The sequence below is a fragment of the Polypterus senegalus genome, chromosome 17 (assembly GCF_016835505.1).
Source record: "Polypterus senegalus isolate Bchr_013 chromosome 17, ASM1683550v1, whole genome shotgun sequence".
NCBI classification, from domain to species: Eukaryota; Metazoa; Chordata; class Cladistia; order Polypteriformes; family Polypteridae; genus Polypterus; species Polypterus senegalus.
The window spans coordinates 98,320,750-98,336,333 of record NC_053170.1 but is presented as its reverse complement, the minus strand read 5'-3'; the positions used below and the strand labels follow the sequence as shown (position 1 = coordinate 98,336,333).

Sequence of the window (15,584 nt, the reverse complement as noted above, 5' to 3'; positions counted from 1 at the left end):
CTCTGCCACACTAGAGGACTATTCCTTGGAGGGATTTTCAGCTTGACTGTTCCAGAGGCAAAGGTTAGTTGATTTTACAAGGTGAACCAATAAGATTTTGGTGTAGTATGGGGGTACCCAAGGGATTTATAATTGACAATTTGTGATAGAATCCTTTTTTTGTCTATTTTAATGATGCTAGTAGTCTGGAATTTAAAATCTTGAGAATCAGTTGCATTCATTAACTAAAATAGCAGGGCTTTGCAGCGAAGCGTTTACCTTGTTTAGTAGTGTCAGTTGGTTCTTTACAGTATAATTAACATCAGCTTTGCAGTCAAATGCTTGATGACTGGTGGTCAGACAGTTCAAAAGGGCCATAGTGGCTACACATTTTCAAAGCTGCTCCTTTTATAAATAACGGCCATAATTTTACTGGACTTCCTGTCTAGTGTGGTTTTTTTTTTTTCTTTATCCAACAAATTTTTACGAACGTTTCTGTTAATATCTGTTTTTTTGGCTCATGTTCAGTAAAACTGATTCTTTCTTACAGGTCCCTATAAAACAACAAATTTCTGATGAACAGATGCAGGTGTGAATCATAATTATTACCTGTCACACATATCGGTGACTACTTGTCACAAGTCCGCTGTGTTTTAGCTAGTAAGTGCAAGCCTAAACAGAATAAATACAGACCTCATCAAAATTATAAATGTGCACTGTAGTGTACAAGAGAGCTACAGTTCCATGCTGTCACATTCTCTAAAACACAGAAATAAAGTTGCACAATAATTCAATCAAGAAATCAAAGCTGCTGCTCACATCTCTGACCTGCACCCTGTGTTTAACATAATGTGTTGTATCATTAGTGCGTATTGTGTATATTGGCCTACCGTCAGTAGCCTGGGGGAAGACGCGCCAGTGAATATCTTATTGTACTGTGTACAGAGGACATTGGACTTGAACTTAAAATACAGCTCCTCGAGACCAAGTCTGGTCATACTGGCATCATAATGATCTTACACAACAAGAGCAACGAATTACAACAGAGACTCAAGTCCATATTCATACATATAACCATACCCTCATTCTTCCTACTTATTTAATAAAGCAAAAGGACAGAAGGAAATAAATATGTAGTAAACAAAAGACAAATAAACAAGAGTTGAAGTCCTGAAGGATGCCCTTTTTAATGTCTAAGGTCAATTTAAACACAGTAGAAACAGCAATTTCAATATAACAGGATTTATAAGCCAGTGCTCTATGAGTGAACGCTGACTTACCATTGGCAGATGTTTCAAAAGAGGTGGGGCTTGTGATGATTAGATGGAAATGATGTCAGGTGTTTGCTGCAGACCTCTCCCCCATTCTAGGGATTAAATTGGTAAAAGGTTAAGCAACTGCGTCGCACCATTTTTTCTTACACCGTCATCATTTGGTGTAAGACAGAAACCATAGCAGGACAACCTGCCAGTCCATTATAGAAGGAAATTACTGTACACCTCTGAAAATGAATGACCACTCTGAAAAGCTTACATTTGTCGCTTTTGCTTTAATTTTAAGCACATTCAAGTTTATTCTGGACTGACACAGCTCTCACTAGATTGTAAAATTGAAACCTCGGCTGTAATTGCGTACAGTATATGGGCACAGTGGCTACTTAGCAGCTACGCTCTGAGGTGACAAACCTTGAACATCACCAGACAATGGCTATATTTCACAGTGCCCTTGTGGTTAAAATTGTTAAATTAAACTTTGTTGATGTGAACTTGTAAGTACCTGTAGGTAGAACCGAGGAAGTGATGAATGAAAATTGTTGTTGTTTTCTTAAACCTCATCTATTTAAGGACAAACATTCTCTTGGCAGGCCACTCCCAGCAACAGTCCTCTTTACATTTTATTGTCCGTCTTTTTGGGGGCTGTTGAGGTGGATTGTGATGTTTATATAATGGTAAAGATGAAGTCCAGTTAAGCCTGATGTATTCTTGTATAACACTCTTCACTGGCCTACAGGTTCAGAGCAGTTGTACAAATTTACAGCTATAATATACAGTATGGCAGTAAAGGTATTAAACATTACAATTTTTGCACACATGTTCTCAACTGTCAATGGTAAAACATAACAAAATCATACAATAAGAAGCTTGATGTATCCAGTTTACAATCCATGGGAGCAAACAAGTGCTCCAATTAACAGCCTTACTGGTGAAAATAAACCTTTTGTGGTCCACTGTCCTGGATTACATGAAAAGTGGAAGTTTTGAAGACCAATGCCAGTTGGCCACCTTCTCCATCAAAGGCATTCTACAGTGTCATGAATGCAGTTGCAAGGAGCTAAATGAAAGCAGCTCTTTGCTGTCAGAGGGAATAATTGGCATTGGATCAGAAGGGAGATTATATTAATTGAAACAGGAAAAGCCCTGCTTTTTATTGTTCATGTGCACTCAATCATGGCTAGCCTCACTGCCTCAAACCGTAGAAGCCCATTTGCTTATTGATTCAATTGAATGTCAAACCAAAGTGCCAGAATATCCTTTCTGACCAATTATCACACACATGCTTGTAAATGCTGTTTTTGTGCATCCTGGTTAATAGTGAGTAAGAAAAGGAGATTTCACTAAATAGTTAAATACTGATGTGCTGTACATTGGACTTTTGAATTTTTCTCAGAAAAGTATAAAGCAGAGCTTGTTTTCAAATGTCATAACAGTAAAGGCATAGAAGTATCTTTTCACTGTGTTTTAGTAAAATGCTGTAAATGCTCTTGAGAAATGTAGAACTTGGACGTTTTCCACCTTCTAGCTAATACACTGTAATATGTCTGCAGAATATTTCCGTGCTCATAGAATGGATCAGCGGGCAGAAACACTTTTTGAAAAGGCTTTGAAATTGGCTGCAACAGGGACCTGCCATCTTTCCTCTGGCTGTAACATTGGTCTTCTCTTTCAGGTTCCAATCCCAGTAACTCCTGAGTTAGACCCGTTATCCATGCTAACAGATGATGCTGACATTGCAGGCTGGCAAAATGAGGGACTTCCAGCAGATCGGATGTCAACTGAAAATGCAACCATCCTCACTAACTGCGAGCGCTGGCCTTTGATGGTTGACCCTCAGTTGCAGGGCATTAAATGGATCAAAACGAAATATGGCGAGGACCTCCGAGTAATTCGAATTGGTCAAAGAGGGTAACAAATTTTGGGCAATTCATTTTTAATTCAAAGTAAATTAGCCATTGGCATGACTCTTTCTGCTCGCTAAGAGTAAAATATTTGAGCCTCAAAAGGTACAAGAAAACCACACCTGCAGAGCAGACCTGCTGCACAAATAAAGAGCACTTGAAGTTTGGTCTTTGAAAAATTGCTTGACTTCATTTTGATAGCAAAGAGTTGCATAAGCCTGATGGGTTCATAGGGATATTATTGTCATATGTACAGGCTATTGTAAAATTCTTTCTTGTATTCACCATGTTGCCACACTCCTCCATGCACACATTGACCTCGAAATTTGAGGTAACTCATCGTAGATGATCTATAGATAAACACCCACTATGAGTTATACTGTCTTAGGGGCTGTAGCACCAAATACGAGCGTATATGGGGGTAGCACTTGTACATTTTGCAGTGTTTCCAGTGTGTTGTGAGTTTGACACCCTTGGGTCGCATGTTGGTTTTGTTTATACAGTTATATGAAAAAGTTTGAGAATCCCTCTTAATTCTTGGGATTTTTGTTTTTCATTTTCTGAGCTTTCAAAGTAGCAACTTCCTTTTAGTATATGACATGCCTTATGGACACCGTAGTATTTCAGCAGTGACATGAAGTTTATTGAATTAACAGAAAATATGCAATATGCATCCTAACAAAATTAGACAGGTGCATAAATTTGAGCCCCCCAATAGAGCTATGACATCAATGCTTAGTTGAGCCTTCTTTTACAAATATAACAGCCTCTAGACGCTGTCCTCCTATTGCCTTTGAATGCCTGGATTCTGGATGGAGGTATTTTTGACCATTCTTCCATATAAAATCTCTCCAGTTCAATTAAATTTGATGGCTGCTGAGCATGGACATCCTGCTTCAAATCATCCTATAGTTTATCGATGATATTTAAGTCAGGGGACTGTGACGGCCATTCCAGAACATTGTACTTCTCCCTCTGATTTCCAACTGTGTTTTGGGTCATTGCTGATTCCATTCCTTACAGTTGAAACTGACAGTTTAAACCTCTGAGATGGCTTTTTTTAGCCCTCCCCTAAACCAGGAGACTGAACAATCTTTGTATTCAGATCTTTGGAGAGTTGCTGTGAGGATCCCATGCTGTCTGTCACTCTTCAGTGGAGAGTCAAAGGGAAGGAAGCACTACTTACAATTGACCACCTTAAATACCTTTTCTCGTGATTGGACACACCTGTCTATGAAGTTAAAGGGTTAACAAGCTTATCCAACCAATTTGGTGTTGCAAGTAATCCGTATTGAGCAGTGACAGGCATCCAAATCAGCAAAATTAAAAGGGGACCCACATTTTTGCACAGCCAGTTTTTCACATTTGATTTAATTTCATACAACTAAATACGGCTTCACTAAAAATCTTTGTTCGGAAAACACCACAGTGCTCGGATGTTCCTAGGAAATGAAAGACATACCACTGTTATCTTTTTTTTGTTGAAAGTAGTGTCAATTATTATGCGGGCTGAGAGGGTTCCCAAACATTTTCATATGACTGTATCTCTTCAGTGATCATACTCGAATCACCAAGTGAGACTAGCAACTCTGCTCTGACGATTGTGCTTGAATCACCAAGAAGAGACCACATGAAAAATCACTGTGGCATTGCAGGACAGAATATTTCATGTTTTTCATTGAAAACATCATTTTTAGTTGATTGGTGCAACTGTAAAGTCCTGAAACAAGGTGTAAATTGAGAAAGTTGAGAAAATGTTATAGTAATGCCAGCAAGGGGCACACTATGATATTTTGATAGGATATGCCTACTAGAGGGGACTGGGCGGTCTCATGGCCTGGAATCCCTGCAGATTTTATTTTTTTCTCCCGTCGTCTGGAGTTTTTTTTTTTTTTTTTTTCTGTCCCCCCTGGCCATTGGACCTTACTCTTATTCTATGTTAATTAATGTTGACTTGTTTTATTTTCTTACTGTCTCTTATTTTTCTATTCTTCATTATGTAAAGCACTTTGAGCTACTGTTTGTATGAAAATGTGCTATATAAATAAATGTTGTTGTTACTAAACAATGTAAGTTTGGCTCTAGTAGAATCTGATTGAAGGATGGCAGTGGTGGCCACAAAACTCTAGACAGTGCAGCAACATGACTATGTAATAACCTCTAAATCCTGTTTAATGACCAGAGCTAGAGCTACAAATAGTTAGTCTAGCTATCTTATTGCTTTTGGAGTGAAATGCATAAATCTAATTAAGGCTATACACCTAATGTCTTTTTTTTTTTTTTCCAGTTTTGCACATTTCCATTAAGATACTCCTTTCATTATATGTGAGAGAAATTCTAAGCATCCATTCTGGTCCTGTCTGTGCAGGTGTATAGAATTTTATGAGCTTTGGCCGAACACACAGCACAGATCACTTAAAATTGCATATCATAAACTAGATTGCACATTTTATTTTGGAAGTTTATCAAGAATAATGCTTGTCACTCATGAAACCAGGAGGAATAATATATCTGCACATCTATATTGATTGAAAATAAAATATTTAAAAAATTTAATTTGTGTATTTAAACGGGAGTTTAACAGACAGGTGCCCTTTTGGGCAGAAGGCCGCACATGATTGACACCTAATGAAGATAATAAAGAGAGGATATTGGGATGCATGCAAACAAGATTAAGGAATGCCGAGAGTTATGCAAACGTAAAAGTAAATACTACTTGACTGTATACATTTAAGATCAGATTAACTAACCAGTGTGTGTGTGTATGTATGCTTACAAGAAGATGAGAAATAGGTGCTTGAGAAGCTGCCATCAACATGTTATCATATTTAGCTAAAGGTAGCTTCACTGACATGTAACAAGACCATTAGAAATTATCAGTTGTCCGATTTCGGCTGATAAAGCTATTAGCTGCCAAGGCACTCTAGAACGGAAAAGAATTTCAAAAGCTTTGTCAGACATCACAGCCGGCATAGAAAGAGACACCACAAGAGCAGAAGAGAAAATGATCATCATGTCTGTCCTTATACCTGATAAGAAACTTGCTGTGTAACTGATTTGAACTGTTCAGGTTGTATGTTTTGATCCATTATCTTATCTAACATTTGGACATATGTCTGGTTTCTCTACAAGTAAATGTAAGTTAGATTGAAATAAAATTTCAGTTTTACATCACTAAAACTGCCTTGTTGTTTACTGGCACTAGCAATCCTAACCAGGGTTACAAGTGCTAAGAAATTTTGTAATATAATGACCTTGGCTCAGTCAAGTTAAATTCTTTCAGAAGTAGCAAACTGAGAGCAAAAGTATATATGTGATCCCATCAGGAGCTGTTCGAACATTTAGTGTAAGCCTTTTGAGGTAGCCAGTCATGTTTTAAATGTAGTGAACGGGGAGCAGGCTGTGTTCTGTGATCCTGATGGGTGCAAGCTCCTGGCCTTTGCTAGGGTGTTCAGAGGTTCAACCACTGCAATAGGGGAAGCTGAGAACAAGTTTGGTCTTGGCCGTTGTGAAGGGATTTCAGAGGCTTGGCGTTGAATTGTTTACACTGGTAGCCAGCCCTTATTAAGGATTCCAGACGCGAGTATTGTGCGGTGTGCATGTAAAACAAGTTCAATAGCTTGGGCATTTCCAGGATGAATTTGTCACCAATTAAAACAAAAAAAAAAAAAAATTGAAGGAAAAAGTGGCTTACGTGGACACATTCATAATTAAACACAATCAGTTTGGAATGTCTGCTTAACTTTTGTTGAGAAAGACACGTTATTGAACTATATTGTTGAATCTTTTAAATTAGAGTTATCTATATACCATTAATAATATATTCAGAATTGTGAAGGAACATTAGCACCCTTGGGTTTTAGAAATAGTAATAGATTGCTTTGAATTTTAAACTCTGGGGAATTTAGTGCATTATGTTAGGGTTTAATTTAACATCCTGGATGTTTATCGAATCCTTTTTATTGGGTTGCATGTGTATTTTTATAGTTATCTCAGATCACTTTTTTTTTTTTTTTTTTTGTTTGTTTAAGTGGACAAAAATGTATTTGATTTGAAAGTGAAAAAGAAAACTACAGCTGCAGCTTATAGCTAACAATCTGGAAAAAAATGTTTTTTAAATTACCCTGTTCATTGGAGGGGGTCTTGAAAATTACTGTGATGGAAAAAGTCTGCCAAGAATCATTGAGACAGGGCAGTTGATGTTCCTTTTTTTCTACCTAAATGTATATTTTTCAGTACTCTGATATGGCTGTTCTTTCTTTCTTTCTTTCTTTTTTCAGCAGACCTTCTTGAGCAGAGCCATCCTTTTAACTTGTTATTTCTTCAGGGTGCTTTTGGGAAGTATGTTTTGATCTGCAATCTGCTTTGTGATGTAAAGGTCATATCAGATCTGCTTCACTCTGATGCTGGACCATTGTTTAAAAAGGCCATGCACGCAGGGACATGATGAGATGCTCAGAATTTTTTCAGCACGTAATCATTGGAGGAATCATGGCAGAGTACTGTCAACATGAGGAAAAGTGTCAGCGTCTCTGTTGCCTTGAAAAGAACCTTAACAATTTTTAAAGACCACATTTCTTTTATAAAAAAAAAAAAATCCTGTGTTTGGTGCCTTCTAAGAATTAGCATTAGAAACTTGTGCAGAATGAGGCCATTTCTTTTTGTTCTTAGTTAATGTTGGCTAGGATTGACAAATTTGTATTTTCAAAAGAGCTCTATTAATGTTAACTGTTCTTTTTTTAAACTTTTATTGCATTAAGTTGGAAATGATCCTGATGAATACTTTCGCTTTTCCCTGGTAATTTATAGGTTTATCTTAATTCCTGTTTGTTTATTTAGCTATTTAGACTCCCTGGAACGAGCTCTTTCAGCAGGAGAGGTGGTACTGATTGAGAACCTGGAAGAGTCCGTGGATCCTGTTTTGGCACCACTCCTGGGGAGAGAAACAATCAAGAAGGGCAGGTCAGCTTCTTTGTTTCATGTCACAATTCTTTAGTTTGCTTTAACTGGCACACAATTCTTTAACATGGCATTTTCCTGCTTTTCATTTTATTTCTTTACCGTACTTCTACCTTACTTCTTTGCCCTACCCTACTGTAGCAGATTCCACCTTCAATTCATCTTTTCTTGTTTTGTTGATTAACCATATCCTGATATCTACTCCAGAATTTCCTACCTTTGGAGTCTTTGGCTCCCTGTAAACTTTTTTTTTTTTTTTATTATTAATTTTATTACAATTCATACAAAGCAATCAAGTTTTTACAAAAAGAAGAATTGAGTTAAGAACAGATCAATCCCCACCCCTGAGAGAGAGAGCAAGCCAAACGGCTTGTAAACATACCTAAATTAATAAATTCTCTGTGCTTTATAAACTTATTTTAAAATATTACTGATTAGATCCTGCCATGTTTTGAAAAAAGTCTGTACAGATCCTCTAACTGAGTATTTGATTTTTTCCAATTTTAAATAATATAACACATCGGTTTCCCACTGACTTAAAAGAGGAGAGTTTGGGTTCTTCCAGTTTATCAGAATAAGTCTGCGTGCCAAGAGTGTAGTGAATGCAATCACAATTTGTTTGTCCTTCTCCACTTTAAGCCCCTCTGGAAGAACCCCAAACACAGCTGTTAATGGGTTAGGAGGGATTGTGAGTCCAAGGCCGTCTGAAAGGTGATTAAATATTTTTGTCCAGAATGATGTTAATTTGGGGCTCCCTGTAAACTTGAACTGGGAAAATGTTTTCCATAAGGAAATGGATGGGTAAAAATGTCCATACCAATCACCTCTATTATTCCTTCCTGAAGCTACCATGTCTTCGAGAGAGGGACATCCTCTTGACTTTAGCCCACCTTCTTCTTTGCATTTTGACTGTTTTTTTATACACCCATTCATTTATGGAGGTTCTGACCTGCCCTTGTTTCATGTCACCCATTCTCCTTTAATGCCTTGTTCTGCGTTACTTTGCTTTAGGCCAGGGTCTCAATTTTGAGAACTGAAGTCAGAACATTAGGAGTAGAAATGTTAGGTTTATAATATGCAGTGGGAAGTTTACAGCTGTTCAGGACACTGCCCCTCAGTGACACAGAGTTGAACAGATGGCACAGATGATGGAATGATGGATGAGTATTTTTGTTTGGTGTTTGTTTGTGGATGGTGCAGCATAAAGATTGATAATCTTCTATTCCTGTTTGCCTTGTGAAGCCCTGTGCGATATCACAATGAGCAGCACTGTAGAAAGCAAAAACTGATCATTGTGTTTAATTTTCTTAAACTGTCTGTGTCAATGTTTGCTGTGACAAGTTCAATATAAAATAAAGTTGGTCTTTATTTCTCTTTGTGAAGCACATATTAATGGTGTTCATTGTAAAAGGCACAAAATAGAATATTCTTAGACCTGCTTAATCTATTGCAGGATCACAATTATGCTATGGCATATTTTGGCAATTTTGGGTGCTAGGTAGGATTGAACCATCACTTGATTGAGTGCCAGTCCTTCTCAGGGTCTGCTTAATGCCATATCATATTAGACAATTGTTCCAGTAACTTCAATGGTAGCCTTCATTTACATCGTCCTATCCAGTCGTGTCGTTGGCAGGGTGCTCCCTTGAAAGCAATCTCACAATGTAAATTTCCCCTTGGGATTAATAAAGTACAGTATCTATCTATCTATCTATCTCTATCTACTCATCCATCCATCACAACTAAGCATGGGATTCAAATCCAGGACTCTGAAACCGTGAGCGAGCAGCACCAATGTGCTACCCTTTGTGAAAGGCACTGTATAAAACTAAAATTAGTTATTGATTGTCTTGATTTCTTATCTAGTTTGTAAGGTGCCTTGGGATGGCAATTGCTTTTAAGGGTACTGCATAAAATAAAGACCGATGGTGGTATAGAACTGTTTACCTTATGGAGTGCTATGTGACAGAACTTGCAGTAAAATAATTTATTTAAAATTATGACTGGCTGATGATTGATTTTCTTGTATTGTTATTTGCTTTGTAAAGTGCCATGTGATGGTGATTGCTGTGTTAAGTCTGTATAAAATAAAAGCGGATGATTTATTGTCTTCTATACTCATTTGCTTTGCAAAGTACCTTTTGACAATGTTCTCTTAGAAAAATGTTATAAAGAAAAGATTGGATAATTTATTAAAAATCTAGGAATATTTGTCGGTGGGCAAGTAGTATCATTAGCAGGTGCCCTTTACACCGCCTGCTTTGGCTTCAGAGCTGACTTCCAGCAGCACAGTGTGTATTAGAATCTGGAGCTTGGCAACCTGAATGATAAATAAAAGCGGCATCAGAGCAGCATGTTGAAATCTCATTTCATTTAATTTGATGAAAGATCAAACTATCTGAAGACGCACAGGAAACAAATCAGCCATTTATGATTTATGTGAACTATTCAGTGTCCTCTGCGCTTACGAAATTTATTTATTTTACTCCAAAAGCGACTTTTTCATGATGTACTATTTCATTAATAACTGCATCCTGTTTAAAGTCAGGAAAGTCTGCCTTTTTATTTACAGTTTTCTCTCGCATCTTGTAACTGTATTCTGGTTTGATTGTCTCCACCATAAGACAGCTTGCCTTTTATATGCGGGTAAATTATCTTTGAACTTAATGTTAATAGGAGATGATCGGAGTGTGGTGTATAGACATCCAGGAGGCAGCAAAAATGCTGGCAGAGCTCATGCAGGAAACTTGGGCCATCTCTGAAAAGGAGCTGCTTAGCACCTGCGAGAACAAAAGTTCTAACTGCGTACTCTTAAATGCTTGAAAGATGGACTGTTGTTTTCAAAGTTCTTAACATCAGTGGCCACTTTAACTCTGAATAGTCTACCAAAAAAAATGAAGCAAGTAGACAGCAAATCGCTGCCTAAAGAAGTGATGATTTAATGGATTTTCAGAAGCTAAGCCTCACTCTTAGACCCTTATTGAATATTTTGGGTCTTGTTCTTGAAATCACAAATTGTTTAATGGGCAGAAACACCTCCTTCTATTGACTGCAACTTTTAATTTAGAATTCATCCTCCTACTGGGAGCGTGAAGATAAAATGGTAGTGGTAAATATAGTAATAAAGTGACAAAACAATTACATTGACAATCATGTTGCGTTATTTTCAAAATGTTTCCTTTTCTTTTTCTTCTTTAACACACTACTTCTCCGCTACGAAGCGCGGGTATTTTGCTAGTATAGTAATAAACTATACAGGCCCTCATGTTCAGTACCCTCTTTTGCTAGCCAATAGATTTATGGGAGCCCAGAATTTAGTATTGACAGCATTGGATGAAATTAAGAAGCCATATAAAGTGAGTGCAGTCAATAGAATTCTTCATACTGTTTAAAATGAATACAGTATATTACGTGGTGGTGCTGTGATCAGTGCTGCTGCCTCACAAATTCAACACCCAAAGTCCAAATCCCTTGCTTGGCAATTGTCAAGTTAAGTTTATTGTCATGTGAACATAAAACAGTGAAACTTTTACTTGCATGTTTCCTTTATAACAGCTGGCAATAATGCATATCAGAAAATAATTTAAATAGATACGTATACATAGGATGCAACAGCTAAACGTACTAGCTGTAAACAGCCCAGGGTCCTAGAAACTATTGAAATTGTCATAAAAAAATAGAGATGTCAGGCAATTGAAAGGAACTACTCGGGGCATCTCTCTCCTAGGAGGTTTCGTTTTGTCATCGTGCTTGCATCGCTTGTGTATTAGTGGCTAAGCGAGTGACTTTCTTCAGAGGTTTCGTTTTACCAGCATGCTGGCCTCGCTTGCGTATCCTCGGAGGTGGAGCCCACACACACTTCCACACATAGATGTTTATATACAAGATATGAATTTGCAAGTATTATATATGCGTTGTAAATGTTAATAATGTTGTTTGAGCCGTCTCCCAGTAACTCACGTGACTTTATCTCTGCATGCTGCAGGTTGCTTTCTACGTCCCAAAAGATGTGTGATTACATTAATTGATAATGTAAATTTCCTGAGTGTGCCCAGCAGTAAGAGCAGTGCTTTTCCCAGGGTTGGTTCCTACAGTGGCATGGTGCCGTGTCCAGACCAGATCCTGCCTTACACCTGTTGTTGCTTGGATAAGCTACAGACCCCTGTGACTAAGTACTGGGATGAATGGGTTAGAGGATGTATGTATTTATGTAACTTGCATAAAACAGCAGCTATATAACTCATGTTTTACCGTAGAAGTCTCCACTCCATTGCAAGGTACACAAATCTCAAGCTTTAAAACTTTAGAAACAAATTGACAAAATATGGTCACTTAGGAAGAGGTAAATTGTCTATTAAAGAGAAACTAAAAATATATGAATATAAAATTACTGGACATATGCTGCGATTATTAAAGTGTTTATCGATACTATCCATCCAGACCTGAGATGAAGACTGAACTCCTTCATCTGTGTCTCTTTGGTGAGTCCTTGGGCACCGCTGGTTTGACTTTGTGTTGCTCACCAAGTCCCGAATGACGCACATGACTTGCATTGTCGGGGCACATCAGTTACGGGGCCATGTGGTGCGATTTCCTGAGGGTGATCTGGCTCATAGGACCCGAGTGGCAAGACCAGGCCGAGGGGGGCGCCCATATAACGCCTGGCTGCAGCAGATAGAGGGTCATTTCCAGAGGATGGGACTGGACCGTGTGTCTGTCTGGGGGGTTTCCAATCAGGATCCCGCGCTGTTTCATCGTGTGGTGGGTGCAGCAACGTGCTGTACCTGTGCATGCTCCCTAACTTGACCTGACCTGACTTATCTATACTTTTCTCACCTTTGTTTTTCTGACGGTTGCTGTCTATAAAAATGTGATGTTTGTTTTTAAATACTTTTGTAACAGTAGTTGATATAGTTAGAGACATGATATTAAAAAAATATAGCACTTCTTAAAGCTCTTTATATGTAATACATGTGTTACTCTCAATAAAAGTGTAATATGAAATAAAAATCAGCTGATCACTTTGTGAAACTGTCTGTAGTGCTCACTTCGACCTTTTCCTTCTAATGACAGATACATTAAGATTGGAGACAAAGAGTGCGAGTACAATGTCAACTTCCGCTTAATTCTGCATACAAAACTGGCCAATCCTCATTACCAGCCTGAGATGCAGGCCCAGTGCACCCTTATCAACTTCACTGTCACAAGGGATGGACTGGAAGACCAGCTGCTGGCAGCCGTTGTCAGCATGGAGCGACCCGACTTGGAGGAGCTCAAGGCAAGTTCTTCTAACAAAATGTAAACCGTGTGCTCCTTGGTTAGAGTGAATTTTTAAGGTGCTTGCACTTCCTGGCTGAGAGAATCAACTTTTAGCAGAGCTTTTGTTCTCTGGAATTTTTATTTGCATTCTCAAGTCAAGTCAATTAGTCTTTATTGTCATACCTATTTAGTGGTGTGAAATGACATTTACTATTTAACTAATAAATATGACCATGTAATAATACAAGGGGAGAATAATTTTACATAAAGGAGAGTAGAGAAAGGAGCAACTTCTGTACAAATTGACATTATATTGACAAAGTGCAATCAGTGATGACTGACAGAAGATATAAAATGGACTTCAGAACAGTAATTGGATAAGAGCCTAGGATAAAGGTGCATATGCAGGGACGGAGGGTGACGTTGCATTCAGCAGCCTGACTGCCTGTGGGTAGAAGCTGTTGTTCAGTCTGGCAGTGTTGGTCTGCAGACTCTTGACACTTTCTGCTGGGTGGAAGCAGGGAAAAGAGATTGTTGGGGGTTCCCCCATAATGCTGGAAGCCTTACAGATGCAGTGATATATGAACGTGTCCCCTCGATGATGGTCTCTGCTGTGTGCTGTGAACTCTGAGTTAGAATTATGTCATCTTCTTACTTCATCCTTATCCATATGCGCTGCCACAAGTTGGACTGTTGACACATCTCATTTGTGCTGACAGAATTTTCTTTACATGTGACTAAGCCCATCTTTATTTTAGCTTTTTCTAAACCTTGGACACAGTGAGAACACACATTTCACTTTACATTTTGATAACGTACATGTGTGAGGTGACTTATTAAGGAGAAGTCATGTTGATGTGGGTGTGCGCTAAGGAAGGTGGCATTACTCATTGATATTAGCAGTGAGTATTTCAAAACAGCAGTAACATTGGGGTTGGGTGTCTTTAGGGCAATGTTTTATAATTATTTCCTGGGTTGACATTGTTTCTGAAGCAATATTAAAAACCGCTACCCTCTAATTATGAATTTATTGACTGCACAGTTGTGATTTTTGACTTTTTAGAATATCTTAATGCTATAATTTAGGACTGTTTGTCATTGTGTCTACTTTTAACTTAGTATCTTCACAAAGGCAAAATGGTGAAAAGAATCCTTTTTTTTTTTTTTTTTTGAAGTTATTTAAATAAAGTGGTGCAAAAATCTCAAGAGAGTTGCTGACTAGAGGCTGACATCCTTCACTTGTACTGTGAGTTAACACCACTGTCTCCCGGTGATGTGGCCAACTTTATCAGCAAAAATATTTTCTTTCATGTTGCACAGTGTGCATGGCTTGTCCTGTAGTCGGATCACAATAAGCAGCACATGACGATCGGAAAAACAAATAAACTAGATTCAGTTTAGCCAGTGTGAAAGGCAAACTTGTAGTTGAATGAAAATGTAGAAATTATTATAGGAACATCTGCTGCCACGTCTAAAGTTCAGAATATCAGAAAGTCATATGGTGCAAAGAAGAGTGAGAAATCCACAGAGTTCAGGAATCTTTCAGATGTTCGAATGAGTTATGAAGTGTGAAGTCAAATGCTTCTCTTCCTTTGACAGAGTAAGGTTTTAAAAATGTCCACTCATTACAGGGTGCATTCATAATCGGGCTAATTTAGAGTAACCAGTTACCCACAGATATGCAGGTTAAGTGGCATGAAGACTGGAGTACCAGAGGGAAGGTTTTGGAGACACTGGGAGTCTCCTTCAAAGATGGGAAGTATTCACGTGAATACGAATGATGTATTCACATCGGGTAATGGGGGCCTGTGTACCATTGGTGGTAGTCAAAAAAGCATGTGTTACGGGAATGTGATCGAGCTAGGAAGCGCGGAGTAAGGGAGTCTGAGACACACGAGGACACCGAGGAAGGGCATAGTGCGGACAGTGAGGGTACATGTAAGCCAAGAGATATCAAATGGTGTTAAATTTGTTCTATTACCTGTCTCCAACAGGCAGCATATCTAGTTATATTATGTTACCAGTCCTTTCAATTAATGGCCCCCTAAATGTGATCTCAGGCTCATTGTTTTCACAAACTAATTTCAGTCATTGCTGTCAGGATCCTCTGCTCTGCCACTAGGATATCTTTTTCTTGTAAATGTACCAGTATCCTGTAATTAAGTTTCTCCACACTATTCTCAAGGGCATTACATACATACTTGCAGTGTTC

At 38.2% G+C, this 15,584-nt stretch overlaps 1 protein-coding gene across 1 annotated transcript in view; it reads left to right on the top strand.

The window, feature by feature from the left end:
• dnah9 (dynein, axonemal, heavy chain 9) overlaps positions 1–15,584 on the top strand; it is a 262,350-nt gene that overhangs the window by 159,902 nt on the left and 86,864 nt on the right. The window contains exons 54-56 of the mRNA XM_039739325.1: positions 2,926–3,161; positions 7,994–8,116; positions 13,187–13,391. Of these exons, the coding sequence (XP_039595259.1) occupies positions 2,926–3,161; positions 7,994–8,116; positions 13,187–13,391 (564 nt within the window). The remainder of the gene's footprint in view (positions 1–2,925; positions 3,162–7,993; positions 8,117–13,186; positions 13,392–15,584) is intronic.